General features: G+C 40.8%; 1 protein-coding gene across 1 annotated transcript in view; it reads left to right on the forward strand.

The window, feature by feature from the left end:
- The first annotated feature begins 1,579 nt into the window (after positions 1–1,579).
- The window catches only part of LOC124555500 (2-oxoisovalerate dehydrogenase subunit alpha, mitochondrial), a 173,767-nt gene continuing 151,288 nt past the window's right edge, over positions 1,580–24,058 (forward strand). Inside the window, exon 1 of the mRNA XM_047129427.1 lies at positions 1,580–1,817. Within this exon, the coding sequence (XP_046985383.1) occupies positions 1,749–1,817 (69 nt within the window). The 5' untranslated portion in view covers positions 1,580–1,748. The remainder of the gene's footprint in view (positions 1,818–24,058) is intronic.

The raw sequence follows: 24,058 nt of genomic DNA on the forward strand, positions 1-24,058 counted from the left end.
TTGTTATCCCTCTATTAATTTTATAGGTTATGTTTAGCACAAACTTATGTTGTTGCAAATAAAATACTTGTATGAATCTGCTACAAAGGAACATTCTGCAGTACCAACGGATGTTAATGATTTGTTTGTGGGTGACCAGTCTGTAAACAACAGTAGTGTAAGACTTTTACTCAAGCACAGTGTGGGGCCTATACTGTTCTGTCAGCATATTTATGAATAATTGTACGAATTAAATAAATGGCGCTTTGAAAAAAAAAAAAAAAACGACTCTGTCAAATATTCCAAATGTAACTTTGCATGGCATACAAACAAAAAATGTCAAAGCATCCCATGCATTCTCAATAATTTTTTCATGCAAAGTTCTTCATAGAATAAGTTATTTTATGAATAAAACACACACATTTCTTTATCACTGTGTACCTCTGATGGGCTGTTTCATGAAATAAGCCCTTCTTGACAACTGTGATATGATATGTCACCTAGTTTGGAGTCTGTTTATGGTAAATTTGTTGGGGGGGTTTAGCACTTAAAAGGTGATAATCTGATGTACAAGAGAGGTGCTGTGCATATATCATTTTAATCATGAGGTAAATGCCATAAACGTTGTGCAATCCAAAGCTTTTAGAAGTATGAAGTTCTACTAACATGTGGCGTGCTGTGTTAGCTGTTATCGAGAACTCACCGCTAGTCATATAACTTTTGCTTGTCACGTAACAACTGAGTAAGAATAGTTGCAAATATTAACAATATAGTGGCCATAACCTTTTGTCAGTTCCGTTACTGAACATGCCACTTTTGTGTCGTTGACGTTTTCACGAGGCATATATCAGATTTCAAGAATTCCTGCCAGTGTCTCCACATCTACATTCATACTCTGCAAACCACTGTGAAGTGCATGGCAGAGGGAACATCCCATTGTACTAGTTATTATATCTTTCTCCCGTTCCATTCACGTATGTAATGGCAGAAGAATGACTGTTTAAATGGTCTGCAATTAGTCTGATACTGTCTTCGCTGTTTATATGGGGGCGACGCATGGGGGTTGTAATATATTCCTAGATTCCTCGCTTGAAATTGGTTCTAGAAATTTCTAAGTAAATTTTCATGGCAGAGTGTCACGAAGATACTGAACGAACTGAATTAGTTGACATTCATTATGAATACATCTTGAACTTACGTTATCTGACGATCTACTGTGAATCAGCATTTAGCCCACTCCCATTCTAAACCGAATGACGCTATTTTTGCGTGCAAAAATTGTCTTCAAGCTTGATTTGCGCTGCCAATCGGAATGGGAATGCTACGCCAGGAATAACTAACTGGGGAATAAAATAGCATCGTACAACGCGCACTCCAAATTATACCGAAGTTAACATTTCCCCGAATAGTTTTTTTATCTTTTGATTGTACACTGGCCTTTATTATGAACTGGAATCGATGTCACTTATTCCCCTAGAAAGCTGCTGTATTACTACTAAAGCCCCATGTGACAGTGACATCAGCGTGACAGATTAATTCCTTGATAATATTTCTATAATCTGATTCATTTGGCTTCGCAACAAACTGTCGTGGCCAACATCTATGGAATACGCAACTAATTAAGTACGAAACACGTGCTATTGTTTTGAGGAGCTTGTAAAAACGATATGGTTTCAGGGGCCAACTAATCGATATGACAATTTGATGACGACATGTGTTATGAATGGTGAAATTTGTGCCGTTTCCTGTTGTTTTGATTCCTGAAGGAAATGGCATCTAGAGTTATTTCTCGTGGAGTGAAAGTTTCTCAGCGTTTGTTGTTGCCGTTTTCCTTCCGAGTAAGTATGTTTGTGTATTGTCAGTATTTAGCGCGGGATTCAAACCAAATAATATTTTCCCAGGCGTGGTACAGGATTCGTCGGTAGTATAAAACTGTTGTTGCTAGCGTGGAAACGTACAGTATTTGTATACGTAAATACCAACTTTGTGAAATGACCTCACATTTCCTGGAAAAACAAGTGCCATGCAGACACATGTCCTGTAAGTCATATTACTCGCCTGAAGTTACATGCCCCAAATAGAAATTCAACGAACTGTAACCATCTTACTGCCTTGATAACAACTGAAGTAACTTCCTGCTTACAACTAGTGGTTTGAGATTTGCACGGTGTGGTCATTGGCGAGGGAGTAATCTGGTCAGTAATCTGTCTTGCTTGAAAAGAAAATAGCATTATAAAGATTCAGTTTAAGTCATCATTTTGAAGTATTATTTACCATTATTGCAAAAGGCATTTCATTGACCATCGTGACCAAACGTGTGGACCAATTTTGATTATCAAATGCAAAAACACTTAAAATTTGGCCAGCAGGAGATGTGCCATAGCATCATGGCACAATGTAACAAGTTACATACATTTTCTGACACTAAGGCAAAAAATTAAGTGGTAGAAAACTTAGGTTACACATTTTTACTTAGAGAATCTACAGATAGTTCAGTACATCCTTGTTTGGAGTGCCAAACATTTCCTGCGTACCTGTGGGGAAAATGTTGTGGTTGATCAATATTGTGGCATATGTTATATTTATTTTGTGTTTGGTAATTATGTCTCTCAATTTATGGAGAAATTGCTACAATACTATATTATTTCAATAAACTGCAATACTTCAGGCCGAAGTAAAAGTTACAATGGAGGATTAATTAAATCTGATGCGTGGTGTCACCATCATCTTGGGTATTTACTAGATTATTCACACACACAGTATTTAATTACAATTTTTTTTAAAAAAATTTTAATGTATGTTATTATTTCCTAATAAATATTTATGAACAAAGTACATGATGAAACATGCAATCCATATCAAATTCACAGACACAACATAGTAATGTCACTGGACGACCCGGTCTTTATTGATTTGTATGACATGAGAATTTTTTTATAAATTTGTATTGTCCTTATCTGCATAACAACAACCAGCTCCATCCATTTGCTCTGGACTCGTGACATCATAAAGGTGACGGACATTGATATTTCAAGCATATGCAGAGAATGAAGTCACTCACTACACTTGTGAACAAACATAACTAACACTCGAAAAAGCAAACTCCAGCAACAGAATGAAACTATTGGGATAATTCCAGGAAGTAGGGGGTTTTGGGTAGGGGCAAACTAAATAAACATCGGTATAAATAGTGAGACCATTCCAAAAAAAAAAAGAAAAAAAAAATTTGCACACAAAATTCTTAATGTGCAACACAAATGATTGTTATCATAGATTTTGTATCACCTACGAAGTAAATGGTACCAGTAACCCAAACAAAATATGGAAACAAAGTAGTCCAAATTTTACTTGACCTGTATAGCCTTTGATACCAAGAAACCTACACACAACTCAGTATCAGGCCATTCTCAAAAATTGGACGTTTTTGTAGGAAAAAATTATTTTTGAAAATGAAGTTTTATGTATTTTGATGTTAGTGCAATCAAGTAAACCAGTACTCCAATAATGCCCCCCCCCCCCCCCCCCTGCAAAAAAAAAAGTATTTTGTGGAAAAACTAAAAAAATTATTCAACATAATAGTGGAGGTGAGCTTGGTAGTAATGGAGGTGAGACCGGGTCGACAGAAGCGTCCGATTCCACGCGTCGGCTTTGACCCGTGACGTAAGGGTGTTGTCGTGTGTGACGTCATGACGGCGCGGAGTTTGGTTGGAGTGTGGCTGTCTCCAGTTTTATTACTTATTTTAATTATCTGTTTTCTCCAATTTCTGTTTTACTTTATTATATTTATCTTTCTGATCTGTTCGTTCTATCCCGTGAGATTTTTTTTTTTTTTTAAAGACAAAAAACACTAATCAGCTACTGAAGCATCTTTATTTTCTATGGGTTGCAGGGTTACGACCCCTGGGGAGGTGGGTGGGTATTCATGCATGGCTGTCTTCACTTACACGTTGTAGCTACGCAAGGCGTCTAAATTTGTTTATATTTAGTTTGCCCCCCACCCAAAACACCCCATTTCCCGCGCTTGTCCCTTTAGTGTCATTAGGCTTCTCGTGGAAAGTGTGTGTGTTTGTTTTTGTTTCCGCCATATTTGTGACGTCATGGGTCAAAGCAGACGGGCGGGATCGGACGCTTCCGTATTTCCGTGAGACCTGCCTAAAGTACCTGAATACTGCGCAAATTAGAAGTTAATAATTGTCATTGAAACATGAAATGAATAATTATTGATTGTTCCTGCTATTGCAGTACGAATAGATCAAGATACAAATGGTACATTATGCTGAAATATTATAATTTTTCAAATCGGCACTGTCCTTGATTACTGGTGTTTGGCAGATTTAAAACTGTCACGATTTCACACCATTCTACATAAGAGATATTCTCTTTTCCAGGGAATATGAACAAATTGCCCTAAAAATCCCAGGCCGTAGCCAGAAGCAAGTCTGGGAGTGTAGCGACTAGCTTTAAAAACTAAAAAACATTAGGCTATTATACAGAAAATTAAGGTAAACCTACTCAGCAAGCATATATAAGCTACATAATTCCATCACTACTTTTTAGAGGTAAATGAAATAGAATCATTTTGATGCCTGAAGCTGACCTTGTAATATTTTGGAAATCATAAGTTAGAGCCTAAACCATTTTTTTTTAAATCACTGTCTAGTTAAAAGATAAATTTGTCACTTATATACAGACATAGCTTTTCTAATTTGATAAATAAGACAGCTTATTTTATCGTTTAATCACTAATCAACATTCCGATACTACATTCTCACCTCTGTGAAGATCAGTTTTCACGGAGGTGAGAAACATTCACAAAATTAGATGTTCAGCTGCTGCTTTTGAGGTTAGACTTTCCTATCTCCTTAGTGTTAATTTACAATTAATGTGTAATCAATTGATAAAAATAACAATTATAAATGATTAAAACTTACCCAAAACAATGAACAATGGAGTATCTGAGGTGATGATCATTAATGTCATTATTTTTTCTTGGCACTGTAATAATTTAACTCTACAGTCGTACAAGCCACGCTATAACTGCCCAAGAATCAAGATGGCTGCTTGCAGTTTCCCTTACATAAAGAAGAAAGCTACTGGGACACTGTATGAGACATTTATTGACCTATAACTCTTATTCACAGAGGTGAAGCTGTAGCATGGGACTGGGTTTGAACAATTTTTAAGTAACTTTAAAAATGGTTTTAACAAAAAATACAGTAATGTCTCATTGTTAATAAATTTTGTAATTGTTAAACTGGTTAAAAATTAAAACCCTTTATAATGCGTTGTCCAATTTAACTTAATGTAACAAAGGTAGATGTAGAGGAGAAGTAACAGAGGTGATATCTCACATACTGTTACTGAAATTTTTAACAAAATTGAATAATTTTATTTAAAAATAAGTAAATTAATGATTTAATATAGTTTTAAGCTAAATTCAAGATATTTGAAAAAGCTTAAATGCATTTAAGTAAATCATATTATGACCTGGGACTCAAATATGCCTGATTTTTGAGAATAACCCCTGGTAGTTTCACTTGACCTATACAGCTGATTCACAACCTTCTATACAATGAGCCCACTCACAACTCCAAAACGTGATACCACGAATTTCACTTGGCCTATGTGGCAGCTAAACTGAAGCATGCAGTACCAACAACCAACACCCTCAAACCGTCATATCTGTCCTCTAAATCTTCACTTACCCTGCCTGTCTGATACGAAATCTACAGTACAACAAACGAAGACGTAACTAATAGCTAACATGTAATCTAACCAGCAGTGGCAAACCAATATCCATGGTACCTATCAACCACATTCTAACACAATTACCAAACGCTAACAAGAAAAACTCTGAAATTTTCGGAAACTTGCATCTAGCCAATTTCAATAAACCCAAACAACTCTAAACATAAACAGAAATATCAAACATTACAATCCAAGTACAACAACAAAAATAACAAGCAGTGTCATATCAGTGACTGTCAAAAGAAGATAAACAATATTAAGTCTCCAACCATAAGGAAGACACAGCACTAATAATTCGAAATACAGACAAGAATCTGTTGGCCACGATGTGCAAAATCAAAGTAACTCGCTAGCAAACTGGCACACACTCTTTGAATAACAACCTGACACACACAGTGTACAACACTGAATGACTCATTAAAACAACTTTGAAACATAAACATCAATATACGAGAGTGGCCCCAAATACTACAACACACCATCTACAAACAGACCTGACTTAAAAACACTGCGCCACCATGTCGTCATGCAACACAACACAGTAATGTCACAGATCAGAGGAGATGGTGGAATCGTAACTTTATTTTGACCCTTGTGCTCAAATTTTAATCCAGAACCTTCTTCTCACTAGGACGTACAGAGTTCATGTGAAAACTGACTATTAAATATAGTATCTATTTTTATCCCCTGTTTATGAAATAATCATTGAAATGTTGCAAATACACCATACCATGGTGATTTAGCTCTGTGCCCCAAGTATACTGTTAGATAAGCCAAGCAGCAGATCTGAATGCAATACAACTTTCAATTTCATTTGGAATAATATGGAATTTTGTTTCATGTCATTTTCCTGCTCGTAATTAGTGGTTTGTTCCATCTGTGGAGCCAGTTCTCCTATTCACATACTTTTAAGATTTCGTGAATTCTGCAGAAATGCAAAATGAATGAAATGAGAGTAAAGCATCAAGAAATAGGTCACGTCTTTGTGTGTTGATAAAACAGTATGTGCAGTATAGGTAAGTGAAAAATATTAAAGCTAGAAATATGACATAATGATTGTGGCGTAAAGAAAGAGATCCAAGTGGTTTTGTGAGCAATACTGCCAGAGTACTTGGTTAAATATATTCCTTATAATGCATGACAAGAACATAATTGTGTGTCTCCAGGCCTTTGTAGCTGTTGTTATTGAAGGTGTGGGTTGGTAGGCCTTGTTATTTATTTTATGTGGTCAAGGTTTTGATCCCTCTGTTGGGATCTCCTTCAGGGTCTTTTGGTGTCCATGGTTAACTGAACACTGCCAAAGCTGAGTGTTGTATAGCATTATAAAGGGAGATTTTTCCACTTTTATAGTGAAGAAGTGGGGTTACTGAGAAACTCCTATGGCTACCACTGGTGGGCCATCATGATCGGATGGAAAGGGATTTTTCCTGCACTTGTGCCAAAGAAGAGTTATTGGTTCAAATTCTTCCTACTGCTCTTGGTAGGCAACCATCATGGGAGAGAAGCAAAATGGCAGAGCAGGAAAGGGGGAATCTTTATCAAAAATGTTATTGTCCATAGAGATTGCATCCTGGACATCGTTGGTATTGCTTGCATAACACGGCCTCATAGCCAGTTCCTTGATGGCGGGGAGCCACAAAGCCGGAATCGTATAGCTGTCCTCTCTGTTGAAGTTACATTCATTCTTACAAATTTTAATCACTTCTCAGACTTTTAGACAGCATGCATACATTCCTGAAATCAATGTCCAGGCCACAATTCTCAAGATTTTCTGTACCACAGATTTCACACTTCGTTGTAGCCGCTTGTGGTGTTTGTGTTCCTTAATATGTATTTTAACAGTCTGTCCTGTTTCGTCTATATGCACTTTGCCACAACCACACATCATTTTATAGACACCCACAGTGTGGAGGTAATCAGGTCTATCCACTTTTTGTTGAAAAGAGTTTTGTTTTGTTTTGTTTCGGCTGAAGAAAGATAGCTGTATACCAATTTTCAGAGAGTTCGGCTGATGTAGTCAGTAATCACAGAAAAAAATAACAGAGTGAGAAGGTGGTTGCTCATAATTTTTATTAGCATAATTTAGCATAATTAATATTCTGTTCAAAGACCATGTCTGTGGAAAAACTAGCATTGCCATTTGGCTTCATTGTATTCTTCAAGAAATCCAACTCTGATTCCAGGCTGTTGGTGCTGATCAGGAAAACTCCGTGTAGATAGTATTGGGCACTGCTTGCTTCTGGGCTGGGTGATGGTGTGAAGTGGCATCTAAATCCATGTTTATGTTAGTAGGCCTTCCATACACCCTCTGTCCTAAAGTGTTGTTAGAGCTACTATTTACCAATACATACAAGAATGGGAGACGAACCTCGCAGACATCCTCTGAGGGAAAGTTGGTTTTGCGGTGAATCTCATTTAAGGAATTGTGAATCCTGTGAAGTCCGTCTTTGCTGTGTGGCCATAGTTCTGTAGCAAATCCATCATCCACAAAGCAAAGCAAACAAGAGGGCTTTAAAGGAGCATTATTTAATGCGTGGTGCTCAAAATGTTCCATAAAAATGTCAGCTGCTACTGGCAACATGGGTGAACCTATAACACCACCATTAGACTGTTCATAAAGTTCTTCTCTAAATTTAAAATAGCTCAATCTAAACCATAACTCAGTTAGGTCACAAAAATGTAGAACAGCTGTCTCTCCTATGATCTCCATTGTACCTGGTGCTGGGGTGTTACTAAATAAGGATTTCGCGTCAAAGCTTACAGGAATGTCACTATCAGATATCTTTATTGTATATAAAGTTTTGCAAAAAAAAATTTTCAAATCGTTGTCAGAAGTGTTAGTTTTTACTACTGGATGTCTCAGGTTTCCAGATAAATGACTTGCTAAAAAGTAGGTTGGTAACTAATTCCACTCACTGACAGTCTTAACGGACACCATTCTTTGTGTATCTTAGGTAGGCCATACATTCTGGGTGAGGGAAGTATTCAGGGCATTAGATTCTTGCCGGCCGGGGTGGCCAAGTGGTTCTAGGCGCTACAGTCTGGAACCGTGCGACCGCTACGGTTGCAGGTTCGAATCCTGCCTCGGGCATGGGTGTGTGTGATGTCCTTAGGTAAGTTAGGTTTACGTAGTTCTAAGTTCTAGAGGACTGATGACCTCAGAAGTTAAGTCCCATAGTGCTCAGAGCCATTTGAACCATTAGATTCTTGGCAGTAAAGCTATGTATTCTGGAGTGTGATAACAGATTTTTCACTTTACAAATGATTCTGTTTGTCAGACTACCTTTTAACATGCAGTATACAGGATCAGCTAATAGTTGTTCCATCTTCTCGTGGTATTCCTCAATGTCCATAACAAATGTAGCATTTCCGTTATCCACTTTCATCACCACATTGCTTTGTTTTCTCTTTAGGTGACTGAGAGTTTTCCTTCCCTGTGTCATTGTATTGCATTTGGGTGGTTTCGTTTTCTGTAAAATTTACAACATGTCCTGTCTTACATCTTCAGCTTAAAGTTTCGGAAGAGAGAATGAGGATACTTAGATGCCATGGACAGTTTCTTTAACAGAAATTCTGTTACATATAGTTGTGAAATTCACACTATTGCCCATTGCTGAGGCAGCTGTTTCATCAAGTTCCTCTGATGAAAGGTTCACTACTACTCACTTCAGTTCCAGAATGGCATCTTTTTTGTGTATTTTATCCATCAGTTTCTTAAACTTCTCTTTTTGTGTCGTAGTATTGAAATCTGATAATCTTGCTGAGTGATTGAATGTTATTGTCTGCTTTATCCCAATCTTGTGGTGAGAAGTTGTTGCCAGTGACAAATGCAAAGCAATTAAAATAGAGCTAACATAAGTCCCTGTGTATTTACTGTATTCTTTGATGAAGAAGTGCTTGGCTTGCCCTTTGGTAGTTCTTCTTGGCTTTCATTGTCTGCACATGGTGACGAATTGTGACACAATTGGGCATAACCTCATTATCACGACACTGGGAAGAGGTGTCAGGTCACTAAGTAATTTATCTCTTCTACTGTGCGCGTTTTCCAGTCTTCTGTAGATGGTATAAACATATTATGCATACAAGTCTGCAGGCTTTTGTGGCCTTTTGTGTCGAAGGTAAAATCTTCTGGCTTGTTAGTTGTTAGGCCACACTGTATTTCTTTTGTACAGTCAACATTTTGACCCCTCTGCTGGGATTTTCTTCAGGATCTTATGGTGTCCACGGTTAACTGAACTCTGTCAAAGACCTATGTCACATTCTTTCATGAAGAGGAAATTTTCCTATGTTTATGCTGGAGAAGTGGGGTTATTGGGTAAAATTTCTGTGGTTACTATTGTTGGGTCATAGTCATTGGGTAGTAAGTGAAATTTACTGCTCTAATGCTGTAGAAGTGGGTTATTGGCTAAGAGAAGTCTGCTTGTTTTAGATTTGCTCCCATGTCATCCCTGTTGTTCATAGTAGGGTTTCTACAGAATGAAGAAAAGTTCAGGAACAGTGGAGAACCACCGAAGAAGCAATAGGAGAACCTCTGTCTGGAAATGCAGTGGTGAAAAGCTAAGCTATAAGCCAAATTATGAACAGTTGGCTGGAAGTTACATTACCCCTCAAGCAACAAGTGCCACGTAGACAGTTGTGCGGTAGTGCTATGTTTGTGTGTGGTGTAGAACAAATGCTGTCAATGTATCCTCGTGCAGCATTTGAAGCAGTGAGTTAGAGTACAGTATAGGATAGTGCATTAATGACAATCTCTTGAGCAGATTATGTCTAGATGCTGCAAAATAGGAAGTGCTCACTTTGTGTGGAGGGTCCTTGTTTACTTTGCTTTCATATTGTTGCTGTTACTATTTTGGATGTATTGTTTGTGCTTGTACTTCATATGGTGAAATAGTTAATTATTTTATCTGAAATTCAAATTCTGGATTTTGCTGGTAAATCCATCTGCTGCATAGCCAAAGGTTGATGTTACTTGTTATATGGTAGTTTCATTTGCCAGCTAGTACATGAACAACAGCAAAAAAGAATTGTGTTACATCTATTAGAACTCTCTCATGTCCTTGTTTATTTATTCATTCATACTACCAGATATCATCTCACAATGATACATGGATGTATCATCATAATATAGTGAAAATAAATAGTTCAAAATACGCATACACACAGAATATATAAGTATGCCTTTATGAGGATATTACAGGTGCTCAGCTGAGGCCTTGATGAAGGAGCCATATCACCCTTTGCCGAAATGGTTGAGGAAAACATAAATCACTCTGTCCTCCCGAATACGAGATCAATGTCTTAACAACTGCATTGCTTCATTCACTTGGCCCCTATTGTACAGTGTTCTTTGATTTGCCTAAAATTTAATCCAGATGCATACTTACTGGTCAGCAGGACAGTCCTTGGAAACCTTGTCCTCCTTTGTCAACTGCCGCCATTCGTCGCTGTCCATTAATTTCCTTCTCCAGTTCCTGATTCCCATTGTTTTGATATCCTCTTCTATATCTTCCTATTCTCCGTCTCCTTTCAGACTTTCCTGTAAACACTTTCTTAACACTCTTAGTTTGTGACATTCTTAGGATACACCCAGCCCACCTTGTTTTATCTTGCTTGATTTTTCACTGCACTATTCTTCTGTCCAAAAAGTGTCAGTAGTTCTGTGTTTGCCCTTATTCTCCAGCTTTCTTCCTCTCTCACTGCCCCGAATATCTTTCTCAAAATCTTCCTTTCCCCTCTCAACAACTAGCCTTCTGCGTTTTTAGTCATCACTCAGCCTTCAGATCCACAAATAGTAGTCAAATATATGAGAGTGTGCTGAAAAGTATTGACTCTGAATTTTGTATGTGAAAACTCTTAAAGCTTTTTAAATAAAATGAATGTTATTGACATTCTACTTTATTTTTCATGTCTACGTATTTATTTCACAATGTAGTCACCCTGATGACAAACATGTTTCTCCAAATGAGAGACCAGTTTTTTGGTGCTGTCACTGTAGAATATTCGACATTGTTGATGGAGCCACAACTTCACATCTGCTTGCAGTGCTTCATCACTATCAATGTGAAGTCCTCAAAGGTGTTCTTTTGGAAACACATGATAGGGCCAAGTCGGGACTGTGAACCCAAGGTGTCAGATTGTTTCTGGTCTCATGGCTCCTGGGTGTGGTCTGGCATTGTCATGCTGAACGAGAGAGTGTGCCTTATGTGGACAAACTTTTTGAAATTTAAAACTCAATTACAGCATGTTGTTTCTCACACACCGACATAGTTAACTTACGTGCTGCCATGTTACATGCTACAGTTCGAAGCCCTCTAGTGGCAGATGTTTGCAAATATGTAGACACGATGAAGAATAATGATGGGTAATGCCAGTAATGCTTGTCTTACTCAAAAAGCTTAAGAGTTTTCACATAAAATATTCGAAAGCATTATTTTTCAGCACATTCTCGTATTTTGATACCTGTTTTCCTACTAACATTTCTGGACTTAAATGTATTCTGCATGGAATAATATCATCAGTTTCCATTTGCCATCTTTCCTTGAATTCCTATTGATGTCTTGCTATCTTCTGCTACTGTCAAACATAGATATTAAAATGCTTCCGCTCTTTGATATTCTTTCCCAGTTGTCTCTATTCAAGTCTCTTCGTTATTCTTACCAGCATCTCCCATTACTATGTACTTTGTTTTGCATGTTTTCATTTCCAGTTCTAGCTTTTGCACCACTCTTTCTGATGCAGCGTAATTATCTTTCATACATTCTGTGCATTTAATGCTATGTCACCGGCATATTCCACCACCTGAACTTGCTGGTTAAATATTGTTCCCCCATGGGTTTGTTTGCTTTTGCCAAATTAACTTCTCTTGTGCTAAGTTAAAGAGTAATTCAGATATAATCTCTCCCTGCCACAGCACCATCCGTACATGGAACTCTCCTGACAACTCATGTTCTATTCTGGCCTTGCAAACTGTTGCTTTCATTGCCATTTCCATCAGCCTCACTAAAGTGCTTCATACTTTGGAGAATACTATTTCTGTCTGGACTGTTGTGTGCTTGTTTAAAGTCAATGTACAACTGATGAAATTGCAGAATATTCATAAATGTTCTCTAGCATTTGTCTCAAAAAAATATCTGGTTCATTATGGATCTACACTACCGTTCATTAATTTCAATACACCCAATAAATGACATCTAGTTCTCTGTAGATAAGGTCGGATACTGTGGGTATTATGGTTGAGGAAGCAAAGGAATAGTACAACAGTTGTACACATGTCATGATTTTTGTGTGAGGTCATTGAGGTACAATAGTATCCAACAAACAATGTTGTGTACCTAAACATAATGTACGTATCTGATATGTTTGTTTACCTATTTGCCAACAGACGCCGCATTTGGTGCACCTGTGTTGTTCCCTGTAGTGATGTGATGTCCGCAGCGAACAGCAAACATTACATAACATGTGGTTCCTGCTCGTCAGTTCCTTCATGACACTGAAGTGTGCACATTGCTAGTATGGCTCCACGAGTGGAGATACCCACAGAAAAACATGTTGCAAATGTAGCACTTAGCCAAGCAGGTTTATCTATTTGCCAAATTGCGAAACAGTGTAGTGTGTCTATAGGGGGAGTGCAACACACCCTTCACCCCTAGAAGACAACAGGTAGCAATAAAGACATACCTCGATGAGGAGAACCTCGTAAAACAACTAAAAGTGATGAAAACTATATCAGAAATACCAGTAAGAGAAATAGATTCAAAACAGCACCCCAAATTAGTGCAGAATTGCTAGAAATGAACATGTCAACAATATTTGTTGCAACAGTAAAAACGAGACGGACTTTAGTCGGCTTGAAAGAATGTGTCACAGCAAGAAAACCCCTTCTAAGGGCCATAAATAAACAGAAGACACTTGAATGGGATAGAAAACATCGTAATTGTCCATCAGAAGAGTGGACGAAGGTGTTACTTACCAATGAATTGAAGTTAGAGATTTTTGGAACCGGAAGGAGAATACTTGTTTGCTGATTTGTAGGAGAAAGGGTGGCCCAGCAGTGTGTTTTACCTACAGTTAAACTCGGTGGAGGTTCTTTTATTGTTTGGGGATGTTTTGCCGGAGATAGAGTTGGCGACATTGTGAAAATATGATGATGTATGGATCAGAAGCAGTACCACTGCATACATCAGTATCATACAATACGAAGTGGATTGCACTTATTAGTGAAAGGGTTCACCTTAAAACAGGATATTGACCCAAAACATCAGTCGGCATACTGTGCGAACTACTTCGGATCAAAGGAAAAACAGAAAGTACTGAATGATACAGTATGGCCATCTCAAAGCCCCGATCATAATCCCTTTGAAATGGTCTGGGATGAAGTGGACAGACGTACGAGGGAAGTTAATGTATCCAGCAAGGAACACCTCTGGAATGTTGTTTAAGATTTGTGGAATGATAAAGATTCACATTACTTACAAAAATTGATTGACCGCATGCCTAGAGTTTGTGAGGCAGTCATTAAATCCAAAGGAGAATACTTTGAGGAAAGTAAAGCATAATGATTGTGATTGTTTTATATGCGGAAGTTAATATAATTATATTTTGTGATAAATAACGTTTGACTTGTGTTGTAAATATGAAATACCAGGTTGTATTGAAATTAATGAGTGGTTGTGTATTTTTTCTAAATTTAACCTGATAATCTTCCAGTATCCTTCTCACCCAGCATTGTAGTCAAGAAGCTAAAATATTACTAAACAACTTGCAAGTTTATCCAAGAAAGTTATCCCACAGTAATTTGCTGGATTCTGACTTATCACCTTTCGTAGTAATGTGCAGATTATTCCCATGGTCCAGTCTTCATTCGTTTCTTCGTTTATCCAGATTTTCCTTACTAATCCATTAACAGCCATCTCCATCTTCTTTCTCATAAATTTTAATAATTTGGCCTCTACGCTGTCTTGTGCTGCTACTTTAATATTCATTAGGTTTTTAATTGTATTCTTCAGTTCCTCTAAATCTGGAGATGTGGCATCCTGCTCTGCCGCTTATGCTTCGGTCTAAATCTGATTCATTCTCTTCCTGATTCAAGGAAGAGAATGAATCCTCCTTTCCACTGAGTAACTCAGTAAAATGTTCCTGCTATTTTCCCTGAGCTTTGCTTTTGTCTTCCTTATCCAAGACTACTCTCAGATGGAATCCTCTGTTCAGTTCTCTTCATATTTTGTAGAACTTTTGTTTCTCTTTATTGTCCCCCATTTCGCCCAACTGCTCTGTCTTCCTCCTTTCATACTGCCTTTTCTTCATCCTGCATAACTTATTAGCTCTTTTCCTATTCTCTTTATACTCTTGTGCCTCTAGTCTTGTTTTCCTTTGCAGCATTTTTTACCTCACTTAATTTTTCGTTTGGGTTACTAGTGATCTCTCCATCAAACCATTTAATTTGTCTTTTGTATTCTACCCTCCCCAGTACTTCGTTTGCAGCTATGCTGAAGGCTGTTTTCAAAATCTCCCGTTTAGTTTACGCATCTCCTTCCATCCCCATGTTGTTTCCTGTTCTGAAAATCTCCACTAATTTCTTCTTGTGTTCTTCCTGCTCTTCTTTAATTTGGAGACTTACTTTATTACGTTTCTCTTTTACCCTACTCTGCTTGTATATTGCCAGATCAATCTCTGTCTGCATCTGATCCACACTAAGTAATGATCTGCGTCTCCGTCCACTGCTCTGCAGCTACTAACTTCCTTAATATCTCATGCTTGCTGTTTATCTATAATTACATGGTCCATTCGCTTTCTTGTAACTGTGACTGGTGATGACATAGTGCACTTTTTAATATCTTTCCTTTGATGCCATGAGCTTTTTATCATCTCGCTGATTAAATCTCCCAGCCTTAGTCTATTCGTTATCGAGTGAAGTGGCTCAGTAGTAAGCTCACAGGACTCGCATTCGGGAGGATGCAGTTCAAACCCACATCTAGCCATCCAGATTTAGGTTTTCCATGATTTCCCTAAATCGCTCCAGGCAAATGCCAGGATGGTTTTTTGAAAGGGCGCAGCTGATTTCCTTCCCACCTTTGACACAGTCCGAACTTGTGCTCCATCTCTGTTGACTTCGATGTCGATGGGATGTTAAACCCAATCTTCCTTCCTTCCATTATCATTATTGACTGCATGCAGGCTTTTGTTTCCTATATTGTTTCTATATATTCCTTCTTTCCCAATTTTTGCGGTCATATTCCCAAGGATCTTTCCACATTGTACCTTTGAACTTCAGCGATTTCCTCCTCCGGTTTGGAGCCTCTTATAGAGGCATAGGCACACATTCATCCCAGTGTTCCTGTCACGGTGGATCTACTCTCACAGCATGGTGAGTGGTGGGTGGTAACACGTTTGCATCACTAGAGGCCAAGGGGGAGACTGCCTGCCTGGCCTTGCCCACTCACACTAAGAATGGGCAGGTGGCCTCTCCTTCAGCAGGGTCCGAGCACGCACACGGGAGGATGGGTTTACTAGTTACTGGGAGCTTCTACGCTAGGTGCATTATGGAGCCCCTTAGGTAGATAGTGTTCAGGGCTGAAAAGAAAGCCAATGTGCACTCAGTATGTATGCCATGGACCTCATCCAAGATGTGGAGGTGGCCTTGCCTATGGCTATTAAGCATGTAGGGTGCAGTCGTCTTTCAAGTTCTGAGGCCATCCTCAATTCATACAGGCGGCTGGTGAAGGTGGTGAAGACTGCTGGTGTCGTGTGCAAGATCTAAGCAGAGCTCGTAATTTGCGGCATTGTTCTCACAGTTGGTCAGGGTACTTTGGTTTGGAAGTGAGTGGAGGGTCTCAACCAAGGGCTTCGTCATCCCTGTGATGGTCTTGGCTGCAGATTTCTAGGCCTGCGTTATCGTATGGGGAGTTGTAGGACTCCCCTTGATAGGTTGGGGGTGCACCACACAAAGAAAGAAGCTACTCGGGTAGCAGAGTACTTGTGGAGTGAAAACAAGAGTTTTTTAGGCTAGATGGTAATTTGAGGTGTTCTGATGAACATTCACCAGTTTGATACGAAGCGAGGGAAGTCAGATGGTGTTCAGAGTAAAGACACTTTGACTATCACAATTTTATCAGTAAACTGTTGGAAGTATTTGTAATGAAGTTCCCGAATTTGCTGCTCTCCAGGAAAGTTCTCGTGCTCAAATTATTCTTGGGATGGAGAGCTGGTTGGAACCCAAAGTGGAAAACTCTGAGATATGTAGTGAGCCGTGGAGCATATATCGGAAAGACAGATTAGAGCCATAGGAGGTTGAGGTTGAGGTTGAAGTTGAGCGTGACAGTGAAGTCATCTGGTCACATATAACACATGTAGGTGAAACTAAGTTAATTTTTGGATGTTTTACCAGTGACAGTTCTAGAGTCATTCAAAGAAAGTCTGTGGTCAGTAGCATGTAACTACCCAGATCGTGCAGTACTAGGTGAAGGCGACTTAAACCTGTCGAGTATAGACTGGGATATCTATGGATTCATTGCAGAGGGTACAAGCAGACAGTCATGCGATATACTTTTGAACACATTTTCTGAAAATTGTCTTGAGCAGCTGGCTTGGCAGTCCACACGCAGTGGAAATGTGTTGGATCTTGTAACTACAAATAGGCTGGACCTTATCGACAATGTCACTATAGAAACAGGGATTTGGGAACATGATGTCATTATAGCAACTATGGTTACAAAAGTTAATAAATCCATCAAGAAGGTTAGGAGAGTGTTTCTGCTAGATAGAACAGATAAGCAGTTATTAACATCTGATTTAGGCAGTGAATTGACATCACTTAGTTCCTAGTAAGTGGATAAAGGATGGAAAAGACCCACCATGCTTTAATAATGAAATTCGAAAGATGCTGAGGAAGCAGTGGCTGTTACACTCTCTTCAAAAGAGAACGCACAAATGATGACAAGAAAAGTTTAGTAACTAGAGATTCATGCACCTGTGAAAAGATCTCTGCATGAAGCATACAACAGTTCCCACCCTCACACCTTAGCGAAAGATCTGACAGAGAATCCGACAAAATTCTGGTGCTATGTAAAATTGGTAAGCGGGTCTAAGTCTTCCATTCAGTTCCTTGTTGACCAGTCTGATGTGACAGTTGAAGATAGCAAAACAAAAGCTGAAGTTTTATATTTCATGCACAAGAAATCGTTCACACAGGAGAACCATACAAACATACCACCATTTGACCATCGGGCAGACTGCTGTATGGACGACATAGTAATAAGAATTCCTGGTTTAGAGAGAGAAACTGAAGGAGATGAAAACTAGTGAGTCACCAGGTGTGGATGGAGTCCCAATTTGGTTTTACAAACAGTACTCTATGGCATAGGTCCCTTACCTAGCTTGCATTTATCATGAATCTCTCATCCAGCACAAAGTCACAAGTGACTGGAAAAAAGTGCAAGTGACTCCAGTATATAAGAAGGGTAAAAGAACAGACCCGCAGAATTACAGACCAATATCCCTAACTTCTGTTTGCTGCAGAATCCTTGAACATATTCTCAGTTCGAATATAATAAACTTTCTTGAGACTGAGAAGCTTATGTCCACAAATCAGCATGGTTTTAGAAAGGCATCGCTCGTGCCAAACTCAGCTTGCACTTTTCTCACATGATATACTGAGAACTATGGATAAAGGGCAACAGGCAGATTCCGTATTTCTAGATTTCCAGATAGCATTTGACACAGTGCCCCATTGCAGGCTGTTAATGAAGGTGTGAGCATATAACTTCACAGGTATGTGAGTGGCTCAAAAATTTCTTAAATAATAGAACCGAGTGTGTTGTCCTCGTCAGCAGGTGTTCATCAGAGACAAGTGTATCGTCAGGAGTGCCCCAGTGAAGTGTGATAGAATCGTTGTTGGTCTCTGTATACATAAACAATTTGGGGGACAGGGTGGGCAGAAATCTGCAGTTGTTTGCTAGTGATATTGTGGTGTGTGGTAAGGAGTCGAAGTTGAGTGCCTGTAGGAAGATACAAGACAACTTATACAAAATTTCTAGTCGGTGTAATGAATGGCAACTAGCCCTAAATGTGGAAAAATGTAGTTTAATGCAGATGAATAGGAAAAAGAAACCTGTAATGTTTGGATACAGTATTACTAGTGTCCTGTTTGACACAGCCAAGTTGTTCAAATATCTGAGCATAACGTTGCAAAGCCATATGAGATGGAACTAGCATATGAAAATTGTAATAGGGAAGGGATATGGTAGACGTCGGTTTATTGGGAGATTTTTAGGAAAGAGTGGTACATCTGTAATGGGGACCACATATATGACACTGGTGCGACCTATTCTTGAGTATTGCTCGAGTGTTTGGGATCCGTACCAATCGGATTGAAGGAAGTCATTGAAGCAATTCAGGGGAGTTCTCTTAGATTTGTTACCGGCAGGTCTGAACAACATGTAAGTATTATGGAGGTGCTTCAGGAACTTGGGTGGAAATCCCTGGAGGGAAGACAATGTTCTTTTCGAGAAACATTATTGAGAAAGTTTAGAGAACCAACACTTGAAGCTGACTTCCAATTGATTCTGTTGCCGCCAAGGTACATTGCATCATTGCATGCAAGGACTATGAAGATAAGATTCAAGAAATTAGGGCTCATACAAAGCCATATATACAGTCATTTTTGCCTTGCTTTTTTGCGAGTGGAACAGGAAAGGAAATGACTAGTAATAATACAGGGTACACTCCATCACACATCATACGGTGGCTTGCAGAGTATCAGTATGTATATGTAGATCAAAAAATTATGTCTAAAATGTCAAGGAAGACAACCTATCATGAACTGCTGTGAAGCTAATTGCATTTGCCTTCATTGACCTGTGTATAAGGAAGTCAGTATCGTGATGGCCTGTATCCCCTCCACTATAAATCAGTGTGTGTTTCCCCAATGCTATATCATTCCGTGTCCTTTCCATTGCATTTCGTATGGTGTTGCTGTTGTGACTCTATACTTAACTGTTACTTCTATAATTTCCTGCATTTTGGTAGATGTGTTAAGTGTTCTCCCATTCCAGGTGTGTGTCATGATGTTCTTTTTCCTTTTCATTGTCTTTTTGTTGCTGATTCGTCATCTTTTAATTCCTACCCTTCTGAGGCTTATGTGTGTTATCTGCAACAACTCCATTTTACGAGATGGGGTCTATAAGCCCAACCTCACCCCTCTCCCCCTCTATCCCTTTCCCACCAACCTGGCAGCCTGAACGACCAGGATTTTCTCTTGGGTTTTACTACCCTTGGGGTGGGGGTCAGCTTCCATATGCCTGTAGCCCCCCCTCTCCCCCCTCTCCCCCCTCTCCCCCCTCTCCCCCCTCTCCCCCCTCTCCCCCCTCTCCCCCCTCTCCCCCCTCTCCCCCTCTCCCCCCTCTCCCCCCTCTCCCCCCTCTCCCCCCTCTCCCCCCTCTCCCCCCTCTCCCCCCTCTCCCCCCTCACCCCCCTCACCCCCCTCTCCCCCCTCTCCCCCCTCTCCCCCCTCTCCCCCGCTCTCCCCCCCTCTCCCCCGCTCTCCCCCCCTCTCCCCCCCTCTCCCCCCCCTCTTCCCCCCCTCTTCCCCCCTCTCCCCCCTCTCTTCCCCCCCTCTTCCCCCCCTCTCCCCCCTCTCCCCCCTCTCCCCCCTCTCCCCCTCTCCCCCCTCTCCCCCCTCTCCCCCCCCTCTCCCCCCCTCTCCCCCCTCTCCCCCCCTCTCCCCCCCTCTCCCCACCTCTCCCCACCTCTCCCCACCTCTCCCCCCTCTCCCCCCTCTCCCCCCTCTCCCCCCTCTCCCCCCTCTCCCCCCTCTCCCCCCTCTCCCCCCTCTCCCCCCTCTCCCCCCTCTCCCCCCCTCTCCACCCCTCTCCACCCCTCTCCCCCCCTCTCCCTCCTCTCCCCCCTCTCCCCCCTCTCCCCCCCTCTCCCCCCTCTCCCACCTCTCCCCCCTCTCCCCCCTCTCCCGCCTCTGCCCCCTCTGCCCCCTCTGCCCCCTCTGCCCCCTCTGCCCTTCCCCGCATGAGGCATGATTTTCTGATTCCTCTCTGTCGAGGTGTGTCTGGCTTTGGTGACCCTTGTCAGTAGCCTTGCTACCGCCAGTGGAGCTCTCACCTTCGCTGGTGCACACAAACCCTCCTGCCCAGTATTGAAGGTGCCTTCGATAACTCTGTGTCACATGAGAAGTTTGTTAAACATAACTTACAACGTTAAAATGTTGCTGTTCCCCTTGCGCGAACTCCACCCTATTTGGAAAACTGTCTTCAGGCCCTTAAATGTGCTCCTATGCACCTGGCATGTCTCCAGTTTCTCCCCTTCACTCTGCCTGAAAAATAGAAGCAGCACCCAGAAGAAGAGTGAGAGGTTGAGCTCAGAAGAGTGGCAAGGCATTACTATCCTGAGCTAGAGATCTTGGCACACAATTTTGTTGTAAAAGCAGTACATTTGGATCATGTTTTGTAATGTGACAGGGTGTTACACATAGTGCAATCATATTAATGTGAGAGCCACCTATGTTAGACATCAACATGCAATAATCACTCACAGATGGCACGTAGCAGCACTAGCAATGGAGGGTACGTAAAGCATGCTGGGCAATGTGGAAAACAGTGCAGTCATTGTCGTAAAGTGAAAGCACAGCAATTTAGCTGATGTCTGAAAGGGCATTAGAACTGGCTTTCGGGCCAAGGATGGAATCATTTCTGAAACAGTTAAATTTGTAAACTCTTCACATGCCACCGTGTTTAAAGTATGTTATGCGTGGCAAAATGGCACTATCCAAAACTGGCACAGAGACAACTGTGGTGCACCACAGGCCAGAAATGATAGTGGTGGACAACAGCTGCAGAGATCCATACAGGTGAATAATAGAAGTGCAACTGTTGAGCAGCTGACCATTCAGATGAACCAGGGTGTGTCCTCAATGACTGTTCAGTGAATACTGGTGTGTATGAGCCTCCGCTGCGGGCACCTGGTTCTTGCACCTTTGCTGACTGCTGTACATTGGCCGTAAAGGCTGGAAATTGCACATGGATACTCAACTGGATGTCCAACAAGTGGCACTGGGTGGCCTTTTCTGATGAATCACATTTTATACGTCATTGGACACATGGTTGTTGGTGTGTATGGAGTGAATCATCTGAAAGCAAAGGGCCCAGGCTGGAGGAGGGAGTGTTATGGTCTGGGCATGTTTACATGGCATTCCCTGGGAGATCTCATAATTCTGAAAGGCACAGTGGATCAACACAAGTATGTATCTATCCTTGGGGACTATGTCCTCTCCTACATGTATATTGTTTTTCCTTGGCACATGACATCTACCAGCCGGACAGTGCAACACGTCACATAGCTCGCAGTGTGCATGCATGGTATGAAGACTACTGGGATGAATTTACCATTCGCCCCTGGCTACAAAACACCCCAAATTTAAACCCAGTTGAGAGTCTGTAGAACAACCTCAATTCGACTGTCCGCACAAGGGGTTCTCAACTGAGATACCTAGCACAGCTGACTATGGCATTGGCATCAGTATGGCTCCACATCCCTGTTGGTACCTTCCAGAACCTCATTGACTCTCTCCTTGCAGGTCTTGCAGGTGTCCTTGCTGCAAAAGGTGGTTATTCAGGATTTTGACAGGTGGTCACATTAATGTGACTGGACAGTGTAGTTCCCCTTTCAATATTAATCTTTACTCTGAGTTCTCTAAGTAATCTTTTAACTGTGCAGTATGTATTACTTACGAAGAATTATTTAGCTACCGTGTTGAACCAATGTATTTCAGTAATCTTTTTCATCTACTTTGTTACATTCATTTATTATATTTATTATTTTTATGATACAGTTTTGTAGAAAATGCTGTTTTGAGTTTTTTATTTGTTTTCCCCTTGGTAAATGTAAGTCTTAACTGCCTCTTGTTCCATAGTTAGTATAGATCTACTAGTGAAATACTTAGTAATATTGTCTCTGACATGCACAACAGATTGGTAGATGTGATCCTTCACTGCAGTAAGGATGTCCAGTTTTTTAAATACTTCTTTACATTGAACCCTTTTCTGCAGTTTAAAAATTGTTTATTTTTTATGTCTTCGATCTCAGAAAAGAATCCCATAGCTAAGAATTCAGTGTATGTAGAAATACACTGGTCAAAACAATTAGGGTATCAAATGAGATATCTAGGTTCTGAAGTATTGTCATCGGCAGAGTGAACTTAAATGGTTCAGTGTCTTTCTAGCGACTCTATGGAGTGGAGTCAACAACAGTATGGTCACCGAGATAGTGGTAATAATGGAAAGTTGCTGCAGAGGGGGTTGGTGTCGACTTGTGTTTACTGTACCAAACGAATTATGCAAGCAGTTGGGTTCAGATATTGTAGTGACTTACCCGAAGCTATATCATGGAGAGCCATAGGACGGTTGGAAGTGGGACAGACACAGAAGGAGGTGGTTGCAGCTGTTGGAGTGTCCCAAAGTGTAATTTCCAGGACCTGGATGTGATTTCAGACAACGGGAACTGTTAAAAGAAGGCAAGGCCAAGGTTGTCCATGTGTAACATTTGCAAGAGATGACTGTTATCTCCGGTTAACAGTCTGTCGAGACAGGAGGCTGAATGCAACTCAGCTGCAACGCACCCTCCAGGCAGCAACAGGACGCGCAATATCAACACAAACAGTCCAAAATCGCCTTCAGGAATGTGGCCTCTATGCACAGAGGTGTATGGTGTGTGTCCCATTAAAACCGAGACACCGTTTAGCCCGCAGGAACTGGGCGGAGGAACGTCAGGATTGGAGTTGTACATGACTCATGGCGCCGGGTGTTGTTCACAGATGAGTCAAGATTTTGTGTTTAACCGGTCAATTATTGATCCCTCATCTGGAGAGAATGTGGAACTCGGAACAATCCTGCATATATGCAGGAAACATCACCATATCATGGTGGTGGATGAATGGTGTGGGCAGGAGTCAGTATTGGCGGATGTACTGACCTCCATGCCATTGAGAATGGCACTTTGACTGCTCAGAGGTACAGAGACGAAATCCTTCGACCTTTTGTTGTGCCCTGTGCTGGTGCCATAGGAGATGGGTTCCTTCTGGTGTATGATAATGCTCGCCCTCACAGAGCTGCACTGGTGGACGACATGCCTGAAGCTGAGGGAATTGAATGAATGGAGTGGCCAGCTTGTTCACCGGACTTAAACCCAACTGAGCATGTCTGGGATGCACTTGGCAGATGCATTGCAGCCAGACCAACACCGGTGACAGCAGTTGCAGAATTGAATATTGCACTCATGGAAGAATGGCCAAATATCTCTCAAGAGCTAATTGGCAACCTCATACTGTCCA

This window comes from Schistocerca americana, chromosome X (assembly GCF_021461395.2).
Source record: "Schistocerca americana isolate TAMUIC-IGC-003095 chromosome X, iqSchAmer2.1, whole genome shotgun sequence".
NCBI classification, from domain to species: Eukaryota; Metazoa; Arthropoda; class Insecta; order Orthoptera; family Acrididae; genus Schistocerca; species Schistocerca americana.